The sequence below is a fragment of the Microcaecilia unicolor genome, chromosome 1 (assembly GCF_901765095.1).
Source record: "Microcaecilia unicolor chromosome 1, aMicUni1.1, whole genome shotgun sequence".
Lineage (NCBI taxonomy): Eukaryota > Metazoa > Chordata > Amphibia > Gymnophiona > Siphonopidae > Microcaecilia > Microcaecilia unicolor.
Window position 1 is genome coordinate 261947929 of NC_044031.1, and position 18807 is coordinate 261966735.

The 18807-nt window shown below is 43.5% G+C and overlaps 1 protein-coding gene across 2 annotated transcripts in view; it reads right to left on the minus strand.

Moving 5' to 3' along the window:
- Nucleotides 1-18807, minus strand: part of OSBPL10 (oxysterol binding protein like 10) — a 407162-nt gene that overhangs the window by 22316 nt on the left and 366039 nt on the right. For both annotated transcript variants that reach the window (XM_030205974.1, XM_030205965.1), the window contains one exon: nt 12379-12862. In XM_030205974.1, the coding sequence (XP_030061834.1) occupies nt 12379-12862 (484 nt within the window). The remainder of the gene's footprint in view (nt 1-12378; nt 12863-18807) is intronic.

An 18807-nucleotide genomic window follows, 5' to 3' on the forward strand; every position in this document is an offset into this window, starting at 1 on the left:
TCATCCAATCAATATTTTCTAAAAAGAAATTCCTCTCTATTTTGCAGCTGCTTCCTTACAGCAGTGGTTCTCAAGTCTGTCCTGGGGGACCACCAGCTAGTCAGGTTTTCAGGATATCCCTAATGAATATGGATGAGACACGTTTGCACACCTGTCACCTCAATTACATGCTTTATAAAGTACCACTATGCAGATCCCAGCTCTAAACATGAAATTTAATACCATGGTAAAGGAGATTAATATCATCAGTGTGGGTCTGTCCAGCAGGCTGCAACTTCTTTTTTTCTTTACACATTTTCAGAGAATTTACAACTAGAAAATTATAAGCCAGTAACAAACAAATTATAGAAATCAGAAAGAGAAAAAGGGCACAACGGTACTTCTCACATCAATGAGGGTGGGAGGGAGGGGAATTGCAGAAAAATGAAAACCCAAGTTAAAAAAGGCAATCCAATATTGAGAACCTAGCCATAAATCAGCATATTAGATCGATCATACATCCCATCACTCCAGACCCAGAACAGAAAACAAATTAACCTGAAGTATTCTTATTCTGAACAAACAATGCCAACTGAAAATGTCCTATGCTGGTATTGTATTCTTAAATCAAAAGGTATGGCGATATGAAGGTAGTAATAGTCGGTTAGTAAATTCAGCTGGGAGCTCTTCCCGCAAGTGTCTTCACTCAGCCTCACGTGACCCCCAAATTAAGTACCTTTTTAACAAGCTTGTTATATTTATTTGTGAGAGGGTGGAGGAGAGAGTTTTATGTTTTACATTTTCAAATGATTGCCACTATAAAATTTTTAGTAGCTGCACACATAGCATTTTTAAATGTAGATTAATTTTATATTTGTAAATTTATTAGGATTTATTTACCGCATTTTTGAAGGAATTCACTCAAGGCCGTGTACAGTAAGAATAGATCAAACATGAGCAATAGGCAATTACAGCAGTAAAAATATTCGAACAACAATACAAAGTATGGCATGGTATACTACTTGCAATAACAACACAATGAGGCATATTTTCAAAGCACTTTGGGAGGCTAAGTTCCATAGGTTTCTATGGAACTTTGGGAGGCTAAGTGCTTTGAAAATATGCCTCAATATGTACTAGAACATTATAATTGGTAGTGAAGGGTAAGGCAAAGTTGTAACATATAGATGAGTAAGAAAGTAGGAAGAATTAGAAAGTAAAGTGACTGATTTGAAGAAAGTTTAACATGAGGTCAGAGAGATGGTTAAATATCATCTCAGCTAGGGCAGGAGTGGATAAACATGTCCCGCTGCAGTATGTGCAGGCCGAATCAATCCTTGTGTGTGTGAGTGAGACTAACAAGTTAGTTACTTCTTCCATTAAAGGCTTGGTTGAAGAGCCAAGCTTTCACCTGCTTCCTGAAGTAGAGATAAATGTTTTGTCTTTTAATCACCTCCATGATAGGCTTCCGTGTGGGAAACCAGCGAGAAAGGGAAGGACTAGGAATGGGAAAAGGAAACCCTATCCGAGAGAACAAGGTGACAAGGCACCGGTGCCCACTGCTTTCCCTCCCCACCTCTGCAACCCCTAAAGAGGTCAGACAAGCCAGGGAATTATATCTGCAATATCCGGTCAGCTCTCCGGTCAGCTCAATGATGGGTTGATTGCTTAGCTTGCTGTAGCTAAAAATAATACACCTGGCCCGGTATTGATGTGGAGTGCAGAGCAGACATAGTGAAGACTCTGAGTCTAAGAGGTAACTGACTACTAGTTTTAGCAATGATTAATGCTACTGTCGCAGGCAGTGGGAAAGCAGCACTACTACTTCCTGGCTGTATGTGGAAGTCTCTGGAAAATTCACTCAGCTGCTTGTGGAGGTTCCCACACACATGCACCAGTAGTTAGGTGACCTCTGATGCTGCTGGAACCATGTGTGTGTATCAGACAATGTGAGGCTATATCAGCCCGGGCTGAGAAAGATTAGCTCTGGGGAGGTTTTCCCTGCAAACTGATAGCAGACTTGCAGAGCAGTGCCAGCCCATCTCTGCCTAGGAGCTGCACCAGATCCTGCAGCCCTGGCAGCTGGAGATAAATGAACAGAACTAATAGAGGGGTTATAGGCAACTCGGTCAGGCTGCAGGTGCAGGTCTTCGATGAACAATGTGCACATGACAACTTCAGTGTATAAGTACTGCTTCTTCTGAGTCCTCCTCATTTCAAGCCTTGCCAGATTGAAAACAAAATTTCCCACACAAAACCCCGCCCCCGCCGTCATCAGCTCCACCCCCGACATCACCAACTCCGCCCACGTCACTAACCCCGCCCCTGACGTCACTAACCAAGCCCACCGCAACCCGCAACAGTCAAAAATTTCCCACAGCAGGTTGCGGAAAGCCGCCCAATTGCGCGGGAAAACCGCAACCTTGGCAACATCAGTGCAGCCGCACTAGTCTGTTGCTAAATTTGGAGGAGGCAGGAGCAGGGGCCACCTTGGAGGGCTCTGGGTGGGTAAGAGGCTGATGGTACGCTTCCTTGGCCACTCATACTGAGGGGGGCGGGACTAGGGTTTCCAAGTGATGTTAGACACTGGCTTGCATCTGATTGGGCCCGGACTTCAGGTCCTAACTCAGCTGTTCTGGAAGTTCGGGCCCAAGCAGCTGCAAGTCAGATCTGATATTGTCTGTACAGAGGGAGAAACAGAAGTATGGAAAATACTTTTTTATTTTCTTTTTAATACTTTCTAAATTTGTACTTTGTTAATATGTACAAAAGTACAGGTTAATTGTAACTTCGTTACTGCCCACCTCTGTGTAACTCAGGTATCGCCCCTTTTTCAGGCTAGCTCCAGTCCTGACCTTGGTCACAGGGAAAAAAAACATCATTTATTTTCTCTCGCTATCTACAGTCACAGTTTCATAAGGGATCACTCTGACACCGCACTCAAATCCTATATCACCTGCAGTCGAGCTGGGAGTGGGTAAAACTCGGGGTTATCACTTTACTCCATCCAGAACACCTGCTTTCACTCTCTTGCCAACGATAACGCTGCACTCCAGAAGTTTTATAGAATGCAACACAGCTTTACTTTAACTGCCGCAACTGACAAATAAACATGTCAACTCTTCTCATATTTACAGTCCCATTCAAGATCATTAGCAATGCTCTCGGTTCTCTCTTATTCAGATAGGAAGTCTGCTGTACATATTTACAACACCTCCTGTCCTTTTAACCAACCTTTTGTGTCAGCAATAAATCCAAAGCTGCTTTATTACTCCTGACTCCAATTTGTTACTTTCAGGCACAGACCCTCTAGGCTGTCTTTCTTCCAGCAGTGCACATTGGACTACACTCTGTCCTTGCACATGCTTTCCCTGTCCTGGTCCTGTTTCCAGGCTGGACTCCCCTTGTCCACCTGAAGCTCTCACACCCTCTCCAGTTGCCAATTATAGGGGCAGCAATTGCTCCTTTAGTCAGCTTGTATTTATTCCATCACTCCAGGGTCCCCCAATGCTCCCGGGGATATAGGCAACCAAAGATCTCGTGTACCTCCTTACAGCTTCTTTTATTAAACTCCTGCTGTCACTCTCTACAGGGATACACTTTCTGCAACCTATTTCAATACCATTCTGCCTTGGGCTGGGCTTCTTCCCACCTAGGTACATCCCACCAATCCAGCCCTCTGGCAGGGACCTTCCTCTCCCCATGGTCTCTGGAAAGTTCTATCACACATAAACTTAGTAATACCCATACCATGGGATATTACCAGTGCTTTTTTTTGTAGAAAAAAAGGTGCCGGTACTCTCTGTGGGTGGAGTCACCACATATGACTCCGCCCATATTGTAGCGACACCCACACTAGCCACACCCCTTATACCAGCCATAGCGCACATAAACAGACATCATTGAAAATATTATACTAGTACAGAAGAAACAAATAATGCGATTTTTTTCATTATAAATAATTTCTGTAAACTGTTACAGCTCCAGTATACCCAGTGCAAAATAAGACAGCAGATGTAAATTCTCAAATTGGACATATTCCAGACACTAAAATGAAAATAAAATGATTTTTTTCTACCTTTGTTGTCTGGTGACTTTCTTTTTCTGATCATGCTGGCCCAGTATCTGATTCTGCTGCTATCTGTCCTCTTAACTCCGTTTCCAGGGCTTCCTTTCCATTTATTTCTTTACTTTCCTCCTTTCTTCTTCATTTCTTGCTCTATATCCATAAGTAAAAGCTGGGTCCTCCGCAGACTTGACTGTCCAGTGGATCCAGCTTCTGCCTATTTTCTCCATCCATGTGCAGTTTTTCTCCTCTCTTCCTTTTCCCTCATCTCATCTCCTTCCTCTCTCTTCCCTCCCCTCCATCCATGCCCAGCATTTCTTCTCTCTCCTCCATCCACCCATGTCTAGCAGCCCTCCTCTCCCCTGCCCTGCCCTCCATCCACCCATGTTCAGCATTTCTTCTCTCTCCCTTCCCTCTCCTCCAATCCACCCATGTCCAGCAAGCAACCCTCCTCTGCCCCCTGCCCTCCCCTCCATCCACCCATGTCCAGCGACCCTCCTGTCCCCTCTGCCCTCCCCTGCCATCCACCTATGTCCAGAAACCCCCTCCCCTCCATCCACCCATGTCCAGTGACCCTCCTGTCCCCCCTGCCATCCATCTATGTCCAGAAACCCCCTCCCCTCCATCCACCCATGTCCAGCGACCCTCCTGTCCTTCCTGCCCTCCCCTGCCATCCACCTATGTCCAGAAACCCCCTCCCCTCCATCCACCCATGTCCAGCGACCCTCCTGTCCCCTCTGCCCTCTACCTATGTCCAGCACCCCCCGTCCCCCCTGCCCTCCACCCATGTCCAGTGACTCTCCTCGTTCCCCTGCTCCCCCTCCCTCCAGCCACCTGAGCCATCTGAGCCCCCCTCCCCGACCCAGTCCCCACCTGCCGCCAGACGACCCTCTTCTGCCACCCGACCCGGCCGGCACCTGACTCAGCATTAAAAAAAAAACTATGAAGCGGCGGAGCGGTGCCTCGCGTCTGAGTAAAAGAAGAAAAATCGCTTCGTCGGCCGGCCTTCCCTCACTGTGTCCCGCCCTTGCAGAAGTTACATCAGAGGGCGGGACACAGTGAGGGAAGGTCCGGTCGACGAAGCAATTTTTTCTTGTTTTACTCAGATGCGAGGCACCGCACCACCGCTTGTAGATTTTTTTTAAATGCTGGGTCAGGTAACGGCCGGGTCGGGTGGCAGAAGGGTCGCCTGGCGGCACGGAGGGACTCCAGGCTAGCTCAGGGGAGGGAGGGAGGGAGGAGAGCCGGCTCCAGCACAACGTTGGAGAGCCGGCTCCAGCACAACTTCGGACCTAAAAAAAGGTACCGGCACAAAAAAAAGCACTGGGTATTACATCTGCTTGTCCCTTCTTACTACCTTTGCTTGCTCCCTCCCACTTTTTACTGTGTCTTTTATCCTCGGCCAGAGAGGCTGGCCAGGCAGCAGCCACTGCATCTTTCCTCTGGCTGGCATAGCTACAACTGCTCCCCTGCAGGGCTAGTGGGATCACAGAGGAAACTGCCCAATGGTAAGAGGGAGGCAGTAAGCTCTTGTAGCGCTATAGAAATGCTAAATAGTAGTAGTAGTAGTAGTAGTAGGCAGTAATGTGTCAGTGCAGCAACAGCTGGAAACAGAAATCAGGTAGGGATGAGAAAAGATAAGACCTTTAAGAGGCTGAAAGAATGTTCCTGAAAGATGTAAGAAACGGTGGGAAGATATATTTAATCTACGTGTAAATTTAAGCAGATGTGAATTTTCTAACATTTGCCATAGAAACTAGCCTTGAGATGCTGCAGGAAAGCAGAGGCCTTGACTACTATTATAGACAGTACAGTGTTTACTTTCTGAAGTGTTAAAACAAACCTCCCTACAATTTTATAGACACAATTTTTTTGAGATAGGAAGTAATGTCGGCATGTTTCCACAGCAAAGGGACATAACTATTCTTGGGGTTGCTTAATTCTGCGAGATTTTATTATAAAATAAATCTGGCATGATTATGTTTTTACCAGTTTTCGGTGCATAGTGCAATGGTGAATTAAATAATAATTGTTTTTTGTCTCTTTCTAGGCTATGCCTAATTCATTCTCAGTATCTCTATGCATTACTGCAGTAACAAGACTGTTTAATAGTGTCTGTGAAAGAAGCTAAGTATGCTTCTGAATGTCAGCAAGGCTGCCAACATTATTATTAATAGCAGAAAGAATATCTCCAGCTCAGTGCTCCAATTCAATCACTTGCTTACTTAGTATGACCAGCAAGATGTAGTGTGGGTAGAGAATGGTTCAGGGAAGGGGACCCATGGTTAAAAAAAAAAAAAAATTGGGGGAGCAAAATGTTTTACTACCCCACAGGAGAGGTAAAAAGACTTGCTCCCACGGTAAAAAAAAAATAAAAACAACCCCCCCATGATTACCATGGACCCGATATCTCCTCCTTCCTTCTTCTTACCTCCCCTTCCTCGCCCCTTGGTCCTGACAAACACATGCAAGAAGTTTGTCCCATTAAGCAGACTGTAAGATGTCATGTAAAACAGTATCTCTTGCCAGGGGGACACAGAGAAATAAGAGAGATGGTCAGAGAATTATTGCAGATGAACATCAATCGATCTGCTCTAAATTTTTATCAAAATTCAGTGTGATCTGTGCCCAGCAAGGATGTTCTGAAAGAAATGGCTGTCTTTCGACGGCAGTCTGAGCAGGAAAGAGACTTTGCTGATACAAAAGAACCTATCATACAGTATCAGACTCTAAGCCACGATGATTTTACACAACCTTTTGAATCAAAAAACATAAAGCTAAAAGACAGTGCCTCTGGTGCGACCAAGTATTTGGCAGTGTCAGCCAACTAATTCAAGTGAAGACAGGCATACCCATAGCAAGATAGGCATGGGGCACAGGCCTAGAGACCAAGACAGACGTTGCCCAGAACCAAACATTAATGATGGCGCAGCTACAGGGTGAAGACCTGTTATAGTTACAAGAAGGTATGACAGCAGTTGTTACCTTCACTAAACCCTGCCACATGGGCCTAGAACCACAAAATACATTCTGTATAGAGGCCGTACCATCTGAAGGATTATTTTCAGAGCTGCAAGATACAAGTGGGCCTACAGACAGCTCTGCAACAGCTACCAAAGAAAACCACGTGCTGCAGCTTTTCAACCAGCAAAGAAAACCGACCCTTGTCTACAAGGCACTGGTGGGCTGAGCCAGTTTTCTGAATTGAAGGCCGTGATGATGATCACCCAGTACACAGTATTGGAAGAGAAGACAGTTATCTACACCGGCAGAGGCTTCCAGACTGGAAATCCAGGAGGTAGAAAATTCATAGCAAACCTCCTTTGGGTGGGCTAGAACTGTGGAAGTCTATATGGCAACTGGGACCTCAGGGATCCATTGCCAGAGGACAAGTGGAAACTGGGACTGCTGGCCTTTCTTATGCAAAGGAAGCTCTGCAGCTAGGCAGAGCTCCAAAGATGGACAGGAAAGATTGTTGGATTTGCTATTCTTATATGTTCCTGTAATCCTTGGTTCATGGCAGCTGAGCTTACACCACATTTGTATACTGAGATTTTCCAGTATGCAAATAAAAGCTGTCGTTTTATTACCTATAATAACTGTCTGAGTGTTATCTGCACATGTCTCTGGGAAACCTAAAGAACTGTAAAACCCTTGAAGTGGCAGTATAGACTGCAAGCAGTGAAGAGCTTACAGCAGTCTGCCTCACCACCTGAATTGGGCAGGCAGGATAGGCAAAATTGTGGTGGTATTTCACTGAATGTGAAGCATTTTATAAAATATGTATAGCATCTGAATCTGGTAGCACATATGGCTGGAGCCATTTTATAGAAGAGCACATTAAAAAAGAGCAGGCATCACTTGAAGCTGTTAGTGTGTATGTAGTGCTACTGAGCCAGAAAGGACTAGATTCAGTATATGGCATGAAAACGATGGCACTAAAAAAATCAGTGCAGAGCACTGTTCTATAAACGGTGCTCCAAGTTCAGTGTTATTTTTAGAATAGAGGTTAGAGGCAATTTTTGCACTATACTTTGGGCATGAAGATTTACACCAACTGAAACCTGGTGTAAATCTTGGCACATAATTTAGGCGCATATCCCCGGTATTCAGTAATACTACTGTGCATCTTTAGTGAACACCCCTGACCCATCCATGCCCCTCCTATGGCCACACCCCCTTTGAGTTGTGTGCGGATCTAGAATACCCGTTCTACACCACTCAGGATTTTGAAGGATTTTTCAAGTGTATACTCTGCCGTATTTACATAAAAAGCCTCTTATAAAATCTTCCACCATGTAAAAGTACACATTAGGAATCACCTCATGCTCCTAAGAGGGAATTGGTATTCTTCTAGGACTGCAACAAGTTGATCCATATTGATGCCATCATAGACAGAACAGACAAGGATGATGAGGAAGGAACCCTTTAGTAGACTACTGAGACTGCAAGCCACAAGGTACCAGGTTGATAAAACTTCTTTGCTCCTTGTGCAGCCATACCGGTCCTACATACCTCCACTACAGCCTTGGTTAACCATTGCTTATCTCATGAGAATCGCTGCTCTAATCCACCAAAATGCCAGCAACAGAGCACTGAACCTTTGTCCTATGAACAAATACAACATGGTAAAGTTTTTCCTCAGGCACCAACAGCTAGCTTATATTAGACTAAAATATGCTAAAATTGCTTTAAAGCAAAAGTTACAAAAATAAATAAAATAAAACTCTTGAGATGAGTGCTTTAGTTCTATAATAGACAAGATCTTTAAAACATGTTGCTTAGGAGAGCAAAACCAGCTACAGAGAAAACTTCTAGAAGAGGGTAAAGATTGGAGCTAAAAAGCTCCATACAACAGAAAAGGTTTGATGGGGAGCAGCCAAGATGCCATCGGGAGCACTCACACACAGTGTGAGCTCCACAGCTGTGTGAGTTGCTGATGGACTGTGTCCTGATGGGGAAATGGAAAGGCAAAGTATGTACCTTCCCACTGCGGATGGAGCATCAGCCCACCCGAGTCAACAGACCATTGACCTGTTTGTGATACCCACGCTGGAGGGATTGACTACAGAGATGATGCATTGTTCTGGAGAACTTGCACTGGTGGAGGTAGATGATTTCTCCTTCACCCCAGAGTTCCAAAGCACTCCTCCATAACCTGAAGGTGAGCGTGTGGCAAAAGCCTGACGGAAACAGTATCGGATGGAGCAAGTTCCTGCAGAAAGCATAGCTGCTATGAATGATTCTATCAGTATCTTGGTCTCTTCTTAGGATAGTGATGGTGTAGAGGTTTCCATAACTAGTTTGGCACCAGGTACTGTAACCGTCTCTCTTATTAAGACCATGGGACCCGAGTCATCAGGCTCAGATTTCAAAGAAGTGATTGCAGCCATTGGCAAGATGGAAAGGTCCTTAACAGATTGGACTAATTTTATGAGACGTTTGACATTTTACAAATGCAAGTGTCAAGCAATAAGAAAGGTTTGGGTAACCTGACTGTCCATTTGGGTCATTTTGAACAAAACTAGGTGAATTTCAGTCATGTACAACAGCATTGATTAAAGAATACTATTCATTTTAAATTAGAAGCCTTAGAAAATCAAATGAGACATTTGAATTTGAGACTGACTGGCTTTCCTATGTCTCCTTTAATATCGCCTATTGGTATGGTGAAGAGATATCTGCGTGAAGTCTTACGGGTTCCTCTGGATGGTACAGTGGCCTAGTGGTTAGGGTGGTGGACTTTGGTCCTGAGGAACTGAGTTCGATTCCCACTTCAGGCACAGGCAGCTCCTTGTGACTCTGGGAAAGTCACTTAACCCTCCATTGCCCCATGTAAGCTGCATTGAGCCTGCCATGAGTGGGAAAGCACGGGGTACAAATGTAACAAAAAAAACATCTGAGGGTCTGCATGGAGAAGGAAATGAATAACTGGATTTGTCAGCAGATAGTATGGACCTAACTAATTTTTCGGAAGATTTTCAACAAGTTATCTCCCATGTGACCCTGATTATTACATTTGCCCTAGAGCCTTATCATAATTGGTAGTGACTTTATTTATGACAATGTGATAATCTGTTTATGGGCCAAAGACTTTATTTTTCCTGGCCAACTCAAGTGATATGTAAGGTCTTTTGGCTTTGTGCTCAGAAGAAGAAGCTGCGGGAGCTGGCATTTTCCTTCAGTTTTCCTGTAAATGCTGTATTAAGTTTGAAAGTAATATTTATATGTTCTTTGACCCTAAACAATTGAAGATTTTTATTTAAAAGTAAGGTGAATCCCTCAGGCTTTGCAATTGCTTCTAATTGAAGAGTGTGCTGGTTAATACTACTTCCAGCTAGATGTATTTTCAGATATCCACTACGAATATGCAGGACAGAATTGCTGCAAATCTCTCATGCATATTTATCATAGATAGCATGAAAACTTGACTGTCTGGCTACATCCCACTGAAGCAGAATAGAGGTTGAATATTTCAGCAAGACATTTCAAAACGTACTTCAAAACCAATCATGAGGTACTTGTGGAAAACAAAGATGAAGGGTTTGGGACGGCCATCAAAGTCTCCAGACTTGAATATTATTTCAAACATACAGTGCATGCAAGAAGATCTAAAAACATTTCTGACCTAGAGGAGTTCTACAAGCAAGAATAGAAAAGACTTGGTGGTGGTCGGGAGTTATCAATATGAGCTATCGTTAAGATGTGCTATTTACTGTTAACCCCAATTATTAGCAACTAGGTATCATTGCATAAAATGGGACCTGTGCTAAAATAGCACAAGTTGGTGGTAAACTAACACTAGCCCATGTCTGGAAGCTGTGATTTTTGCCAAAGTAGGTGTCCAAAATTCTGCACCTGCTATTTTCACTATTTTTCCTATTTTGTATCTGTAAAACACTGCAAACAAATTGTAACTATGCACTGAAATTGCTGAAAGATGTCATGTTTAACTTGGTACCATGTACAGGCTGTATCGTCTTCTGTTCACTTCGGGGCCCTTTTACTAAGCTGTGGTAAAAAGTGGCCTGCAGTAGCTTGGACGCGTGAAATTGGTGCGCGCTGAGCCATTTTTTACCTCAGCTAGGAAAAAAGGCTTTTTTTAATTGGGGCAGTAAATGGCCGTGTGCTAAAATTAAAAGTAGCATGCGGCTATTTACTGCCTCAGCCCCTTACCAACATCCATTGACCTAGCGTGGTAATCATACAGCGCGCACTAATGTGACCATGCTGCCGATTACCTCTGGGAATGCCCCCCCTCCCAACGATAGAAAATAGAAAAATATTTGCTACCACGAGAAATGGTGTGCTCCAACTTCAAAATTACCACTGGGTGCCTGGGCTACCCTACTACTACTACTTAACATTTCTAAAGCGCTACTAGGGTTACGCAGCGCTGTACAATTTAACATAGAAGGACAGTCCCTGCTCAAGGAGCTTACAATCTAAAGGACAAATGTACAGTCAGTCAAGTAGGGGCAGTCAAATTGGGGCAGTCTAGATTTCCTGAATAGGTATAAAGGTTAGGTGCCGAAAGCAACATTGAAGAGGTGGGCTTTGATTAAGGATTTGAAGATGGGTAGGGAGGGGGCTTGGCGTAAGGGCTCAGGAAGTTTATTCCAAGCATAGGGTGAGACGAGGCAGAATGGGCGGAGCCTGGAGTTGGCGGTGGTGGAGAAGGGTACTGAGAGGAGGGATTTGTCCTGTGAGCGGAGGTTTTGGGCGGGAACGTAAGGGGAGATGAGGGTAGAGAGGTAATGAGGGGCTGCAGACTGAGTGCATTTGTAGGTAAGAAGGAGGAGCTTGAACTGTATGCGGTATCTGATCGGAAGCCAGTGAAGTGACCTGAGGAGAGGGGTGATATGAGTATATCGGTTCAGGTGGAATATAAGACGTGCAGCAGAGTTCTGAACGGATTGAAGGGGGGATAGATGGTTAAGTGGGAGGCCAGTGAGGAGTAGGTTGCAGTAGTCAATGAGAGCGTGGATGAGAGTTCGGGTGGTGTGCTCAGAGAGGAAAGGGCGAATTTTGCTGATGATACCCGTGTGGTAGTGTCGATTTGGCATTGACTACCCATGTGTTAGCCCTACCACAGCTTAGTAAAAGGGCCTCTTAGGGGATTCACTGAAACATACCATTTGACTAGGGATATATAAACGTTTGCACACAATTGTATTTCCTATCTTTTCCCACATTACACCTTGTGCATTCTCTCCTTTCTCTTCTATCAGAGAAACAGACATGCAGCAACACTGTTTTCCTTCACTAGGAAAAAATGTTCTCTTGTACCATTATAAAAACATTTTGATATAAATAGCAAAACAATGCCTTACCTTCACCTACCATGGAAACACCTATGGACATTCCCAAAAACTTGCTTTTGGTCCATATATGAGCGTTGACACACATTCTCTTCTCCTTGCACTCACAATAAAAGCAGGACACTGGAGGATGATGGGATACTTGTTCAGCCACAAATCTCAAATTATATTTGTCTGTCTGATCCTGGCTAAGGCCCATAGCTCCCTCTTTAGAGGCTGGAGGGGCAGTATTAGTTCTAAAGGGTTTCACTTTGTCTTTAGGTACGTCCCAGGAGCAATGAAATGTTTCACCTATAATAGGGTTATAGGGCTTTTTGGCAACTGCTCCTTTTCGCCCTTCATGAAAGGCTGTTAAGTAATATTCGACAAAGCAGATAATTCTCTCCTCAGGCGTTGAGCCATTAGCAATGCACAGAAAGAGTTCTGGATGGGCCAGGAAATTTGCATACATTTCCAGTAGAGATCGCTTCTCCAAGATAAATGTTGGAAGTACTACCTGGAAAAAAAACAGAAAGAATGTCATTTCACCTATTACAATAATGCAAAAATAGGCATTTTAAAGTGCAGTAAGACTCATAAGTACATAAGTATTGACATACTGGGACAGACTGAAGGTCCATCAAGCCCAGTATCCTGTTTCCAACAGTGGCCAATCCAGGTCACGAGTACCTGGCAAGATCCCAAACCAGTAAAACAGATTTTATGCTGCTCATCCTAGAAATATGCAGTGGATTTTCCCAAGTCTATCTTCATAATGGCTTAAGGACTTTTCTTTTAGAAATTATTCAAACTTGTTTTAAACCCTACTAAGCTAACTGCTTTTACCATATTATCTGGCAAAGAATTCCAGAGTTTAATTACATTTTGAGTGAAGAAATATTTTCTCTGGTTTGTTCTAAATTTACTATTTAGTAGCTTCATTGCATGCCCCCTAGTCCTAGTATTTTTGGAAAGAGTAAACAAGCGATTCACATCTACCCATTCCATTCCACTCAGTATTTTATAGGCCATCTCTTCTTCAAGCTGGAAAACCCTAGCCGCTTTAGCCTTTCCTCATACCGAAGTCGGCCTATCCCCTTTATCATTTCATCGCCCTTCTCTGTACCTTTTCTAATTCCGATATACCTTTTTTGAGATGCAGTGATCAGAACAGTATTCGAGGTGACAGTTGCACCATGGAGTAATGCAAAGGCATTATAACCTGACAATTTACATGAGGGAGCACCAGGGCTTTTTTTGAGGGGGTACTTGGAGGTACTGAGTACCGGCACCTTTTCCATTGTCTGCTAAAATTGATCCATGGTCCCCCAAGTTTTAATGAAAGAGCTCAGGCTCTACACACCAATTCTGCCTTGTCATAGATTCTGTGACTGGTTGCGGGGGGCCTGACTATTATGGGGTGGGTCTCTCAGTGATCACCCCACTCCTGAAGGGTGGCCTAGCATTTGAGTACCGGCACCTTTTTTGCTAGAGAAAACACACTGGGGAGCGCCAAAACTTAATGTGCCTGGGGCAGCACACAAAATGAAAATGAACTTTTATGAAGACAAATCTTTCTGCATCTGGCTTATAACCTCATTATATGTTAAGCTTTAGATTTCTAATCCAATTAGTGTTCTCCTTGCAAAATCTAATTGAAAAAAGAGTAAGAACCATCACTAGAGAGGCAACTGGAGTTCTGATATCATTGGGCACATACATGAAACCAATGCAGGGTGAAATATATTTATAATTAGCTACTGTGGTAATATATTTAGGCCATTATGTTAGAAAAATATTCATCTGTAAATAGCGACACCTGCAAGTGTATATCGTATACAGATGTAAATACCTTTTTCAGAAATGTGAAGATCCACATCATGCAGAGATGTAACGGGGACGTGGTTTAGGTGGGATTGAAGAACATTTTATAAAGAACATATATGTACTGATAGGGTGGGTTGTAAAATTCTTATAAAAATGAAAGTTTCAGAGTTCTGTATTTTGTTTTACAGATCAGATTGCTGTTTCTACTTTACCAGGTTTGTTTTTTTTTAAATTGCACCTTGAAATGGTGATTTAATGGGATTTGCTTTGTTTGTCTTTTGGTTTTATTGCATTTTCTAGATTCAATAAAAGACTTTCATAAATTAAAAAAAAAATAATAAAAAAACAAACATACATGTATATGGGGAAATATTTCTGTATCAGGTTTTACACCAGCTCAAAATTACGTACAGGTTATTAAAAAGTGCCTTTTCAGCTAGGGCTTCACATATGTAATGAGGAGCAAAATGCCCTACATAGAGAAACCAACAGAGTCCGCAAAAGTAGGGTCGGTCCACGGATATCCACAGAAAGAAAAGAGGCACTAGATTCTTAATGTAACTGAAAAAGTAATTTAATAAAATACAATAAGCAAGAGTAATATCAGTCTGGATGCTGTAAAAGTCCACCAGAAGTAAATGAGGACTTTGCTGAAATGTGTCGTGAACCTCTCTGACTCCTATCTGAACAAGTGGTATATAAATGGAGGAATGGAATGAAGGATTAAGGGAATCACTCTCCTTAATCCCCATTGTTTATTTCCATTGTCAAAAAATGACCCATGTTAAAATTTCAGCCTCACTGCTTAAATGATGGCACTTTCACATACAGGTTTGTAAAACTGGAAGCTATATGTAGAAATAGTAGCACATTGAATAGAAGGAAACAGAGGGTAGTGGTAAATGGAGCTTGCTCTGAAGAAATGTTGTCAGTGGAGTACCGCAGGGATCAGTCCTTGGGCTGGCTTTTTTAACATCTTTGTGAGCGATATTGTGGAAGGGCTGTCTGGTAAGGTTTGTCTCTTTGCGGATGATACCAAACTCTGCAACAGGGTGGACACCCTGGAGGGTGTGGATGACATAAGGAAGGGCCTAGTGAAGCTGGAGGAATGGACCAATATTTGGCAACTAAGATTTAAGGGTAAAAAATGCAGGGTCATGCACTTGGGTCACAAGAATCCGAGGGAACGGTACAATGTATGAAGGAAGAGCGGGACTTGGGAGTGATTGTGTCTGATGACCTTAAAGATTCCAAACAAGTAGAAAAAGCGACGGTCAAAGCCAGAAAGATGCTTGGGTGCATAAAGAGAGGGATGACCAGAAGGAAAAAGGAGGTGATAGTGCCCTTGTATAAGTCTCTGGTGAGGCCCCATTTAGAGTACTGTGTGCAGTTCTGGAGACTGCACCTATGGAAAGATATAAACAGGATGGAGTCGGTCCAGAGGGTGGCTACAAAATTAGTAAGCAGTCTTGAACACAAAAAATATAGGGACAGGCTTATGAAGCTCAACATGTATACGCTGGAAGAGAGGAGATATGATAGCGACGTTTAAATATCTCAATGGCATTAATGTACAGGAAGTGAGCCTTTTTCAACTGAAGGAAAACTCTGGAACGAGGGGGCATATGATGAAGTTAAGAGGAAACAGGCTTAGGAGTAATCTAAGAAAGTATTTCACAGTAAGAGTGGTGGAAGCGTGGAATGGCCTCCGGTGGAGGTTGTGCAGTCGAGGACTGTATCTGAATTTAAGAAGGCATGGGAGAAGCACGTGGGATTGCTTAGGAAAAGGAAGAGTTAGGGGATACAGAGGATAGGCAGACTGGATGGGCCATTTGGCCTTTATCTGCCGTCATGTTTCTATGTTTCTATTATATGTGGAAGTTGCACAATTACCACTTGTGTGTGTAAGCTATTAGATTGTAAACTCTTTGAGCAGGGACTGTCTTTCTTCTATGTTTGTGCAGCTATAGAAATGCTAAATAGTAGTAGTAGTAAGCTGTTGGGTTTGTGCCATTCACTTTTTCAACGTGTGTTTTTGTAAAATGGCTGCTCCTCCTGTGTGTGCGTGTACACACAGGCACTCCTGCAGGTATTCTAGAAAAGCCTCTGGATCAAGTGAATATCCTAATTGTTTGTATTTAAATGTCAGTTAATTGAGGGATTATGGAAAAAAAGGGTCTTAGATTCAGGGTACCTTAAGGAATCTTTATTGATTTGTTGTTTATTTTCTTAGCAATGTCTCCTTTTTCCTCATTAATGTGGTCTTGATTGTATGTCTCTTGCTACATTGTTATGTAAGAGCCTCTTTTATCAAACTGCTCCTGGTGCAGTAATGCCAACAAAGCCCACTCACTTTCAATGAGCTCTGTCGGCCTTGCTGTGTGGGAACCGCTAGCACGGCTTAATAAAAGGGGCCCTAACATTTCATGAGAAAATAATTTTTAAAAGGTTCTGTATCAGCAGGTCTAAAATGCCACTGGAATTGAATGTGTGACTAACCTGATCATGTACCAATCACTGGCTAAACAGAGCTCACTAGGTTCTTTTTCTTGATTCCTTCTCCTGGCTTCCAAAGAGCATACAACAAAACTTTCAACATAGTGGCTTAGTACAGAAGGAGAGAATCTCCATAATGCAGGTGTGGTGTCAAAGCAGGGTCAGCTCAACTATTAGGCATGAGTAGGCAGTCTCCTAGGACAGAAGCGTCTGGGGGTGGAGGGGAAGCAAAAAGCTGCTGTTCTCAAAGCAAAACAGTTCTGACAGCCATGCAAACTGAAAGAGCCACCAGCCCCTACTTTTAGTTGCAAAACAAGATTAAATATTTAAAAACACGGGGTTAGGTTCTATATATGGCGCCTGGAAAATCTGCGAAGTAAAAAAAATACGCAGAGGCATATTCTATAAAGTAAGCCTAAATTTTATAGAATAGGCTTAAATTTCTGCACTGTATATAGAATACGCTGAGCACTTTTCCACGCAACCAAATTTGGACATGTCCATTTAGGCCATGTTTTACTTGGTGTAAATCTGACACCTTAATTAGGAGCAGAACAAGTATATTTTATAATTATGCAAATAGATTTTAGAAATGACCATGCCCCGCCAATGGCCATGCCTCCTTTTCAACTATGTAGCCTGTGGTAATGTAGGAGCATGTAACTGAACCCAGTGTGCACCCAAAACCGGCCTGAGCCCTTAATGCCACCCACTGATCTAGCAGTAATTGCTCACGCAATACATACGCGGTGACTGGACAGTGCGCACCGAGTGCCGATTACCGCCAGAAACGACGTGCATGGGAGGAAATAAATCATCTGAGTGGTATGGGCGTGCGTCAAATGAAATTACTGCCAGGGGAGCGTAGTAGCCTGGCGGTAGTCTCATTTTGGTGCACGCTTGCACGTGCGTAGTACCTAACACTCACAGAAACAGGTACGTGCAGGACGTCAGACTCACAGAAACAGAAGCCTGCGCGGCCGCATTGCTGATCTGCAAGGGCAGGCTTCTGTTTCTGTGAGTCTGATGTCCTGCACGTCAGACTCACAGAAACAGAAGCCTGCCCCTGCAGATCAGCAACGCGGCCGCGCAGGCTTCTGCTTCTGTGAGTCTGACGTCCATAAGCTTGTTTAAATAATATCAATTTCAATTCTCTTTTGAAAATGTCTAAATTTTGTGTTAGTCTTAACTTGTTGGTAGAGCATTCTTTAATGTTCGACCAATTACTTTGAATATTGATTTCCTGTACTCTTCTAGTCTAATATATTGAGAAGAAATCTCCAAATGAACTTTGGATGCTGACGGCGGCAGCGGGGGAGGGTTGGCGGCGGGGGCGGGAAGGGGGGACGAAAGGGGAGGCACTGGGGGAGGGTCAAAAGTGGTGGTGGTGGGGTTGGTTGCACTGTGGGGGGGGGGTGCTAAAATGTGCCCCCTCACCTCGAGCTCTGGACCCCCTCCCGCCAAAGTCTGGCTACGCCCCTGCTCATAACCTCTTGTCAATCTGTGATTTAATTCCTTTCTAAACATGCTGCCTAACATAAGATCATTATTTTTTGCTGACATCCCTCCTATCCCTATGTCAGGGGCCCTTTTACAAAGGCTTGCAAAAAGTGGCCTGCGGAAGTGCAGGTGCGTGTATTGGATGCACGCTGGATCATTTCTCCACTGCATCTGGAAAAAAAGGAGGGGAGGGGTTGGGCCAGGAAACGAACATGCAGCAAAATTAAAACCAATGCGTGTCTATTTACAGCCTGAGCCCTTAACGCCACCCATTGGCTTAGCGGTAAGGCCTCACGCATTACCTGCGTGGTAACTGTCCAGCACGCACCAACTGCCGATTACTGCCGGGAATGCCCCCAAGGTAGAAAGTAGAAAATTATTTTCTACTGCGGGCTTTCAGTGCATGCCAAACTCAGAATTACCTTGTGTAATCGTTACTCTTCGTATCAAGGATTTTAAGCACCCACCTCTTCATCGGTAATTCAAGGGTAAAGTAATATTGATGCTGAATATAGTAGGGCAGTGCATTCATATATATAGTGAATTATACAATCAAAGGGAAATTTCAGGAAGTTAGCCAAACCCTTGAATTACCGATGAAGAGGTGGGTGCTTAAAATCCTTGATACGAAGAGTAACG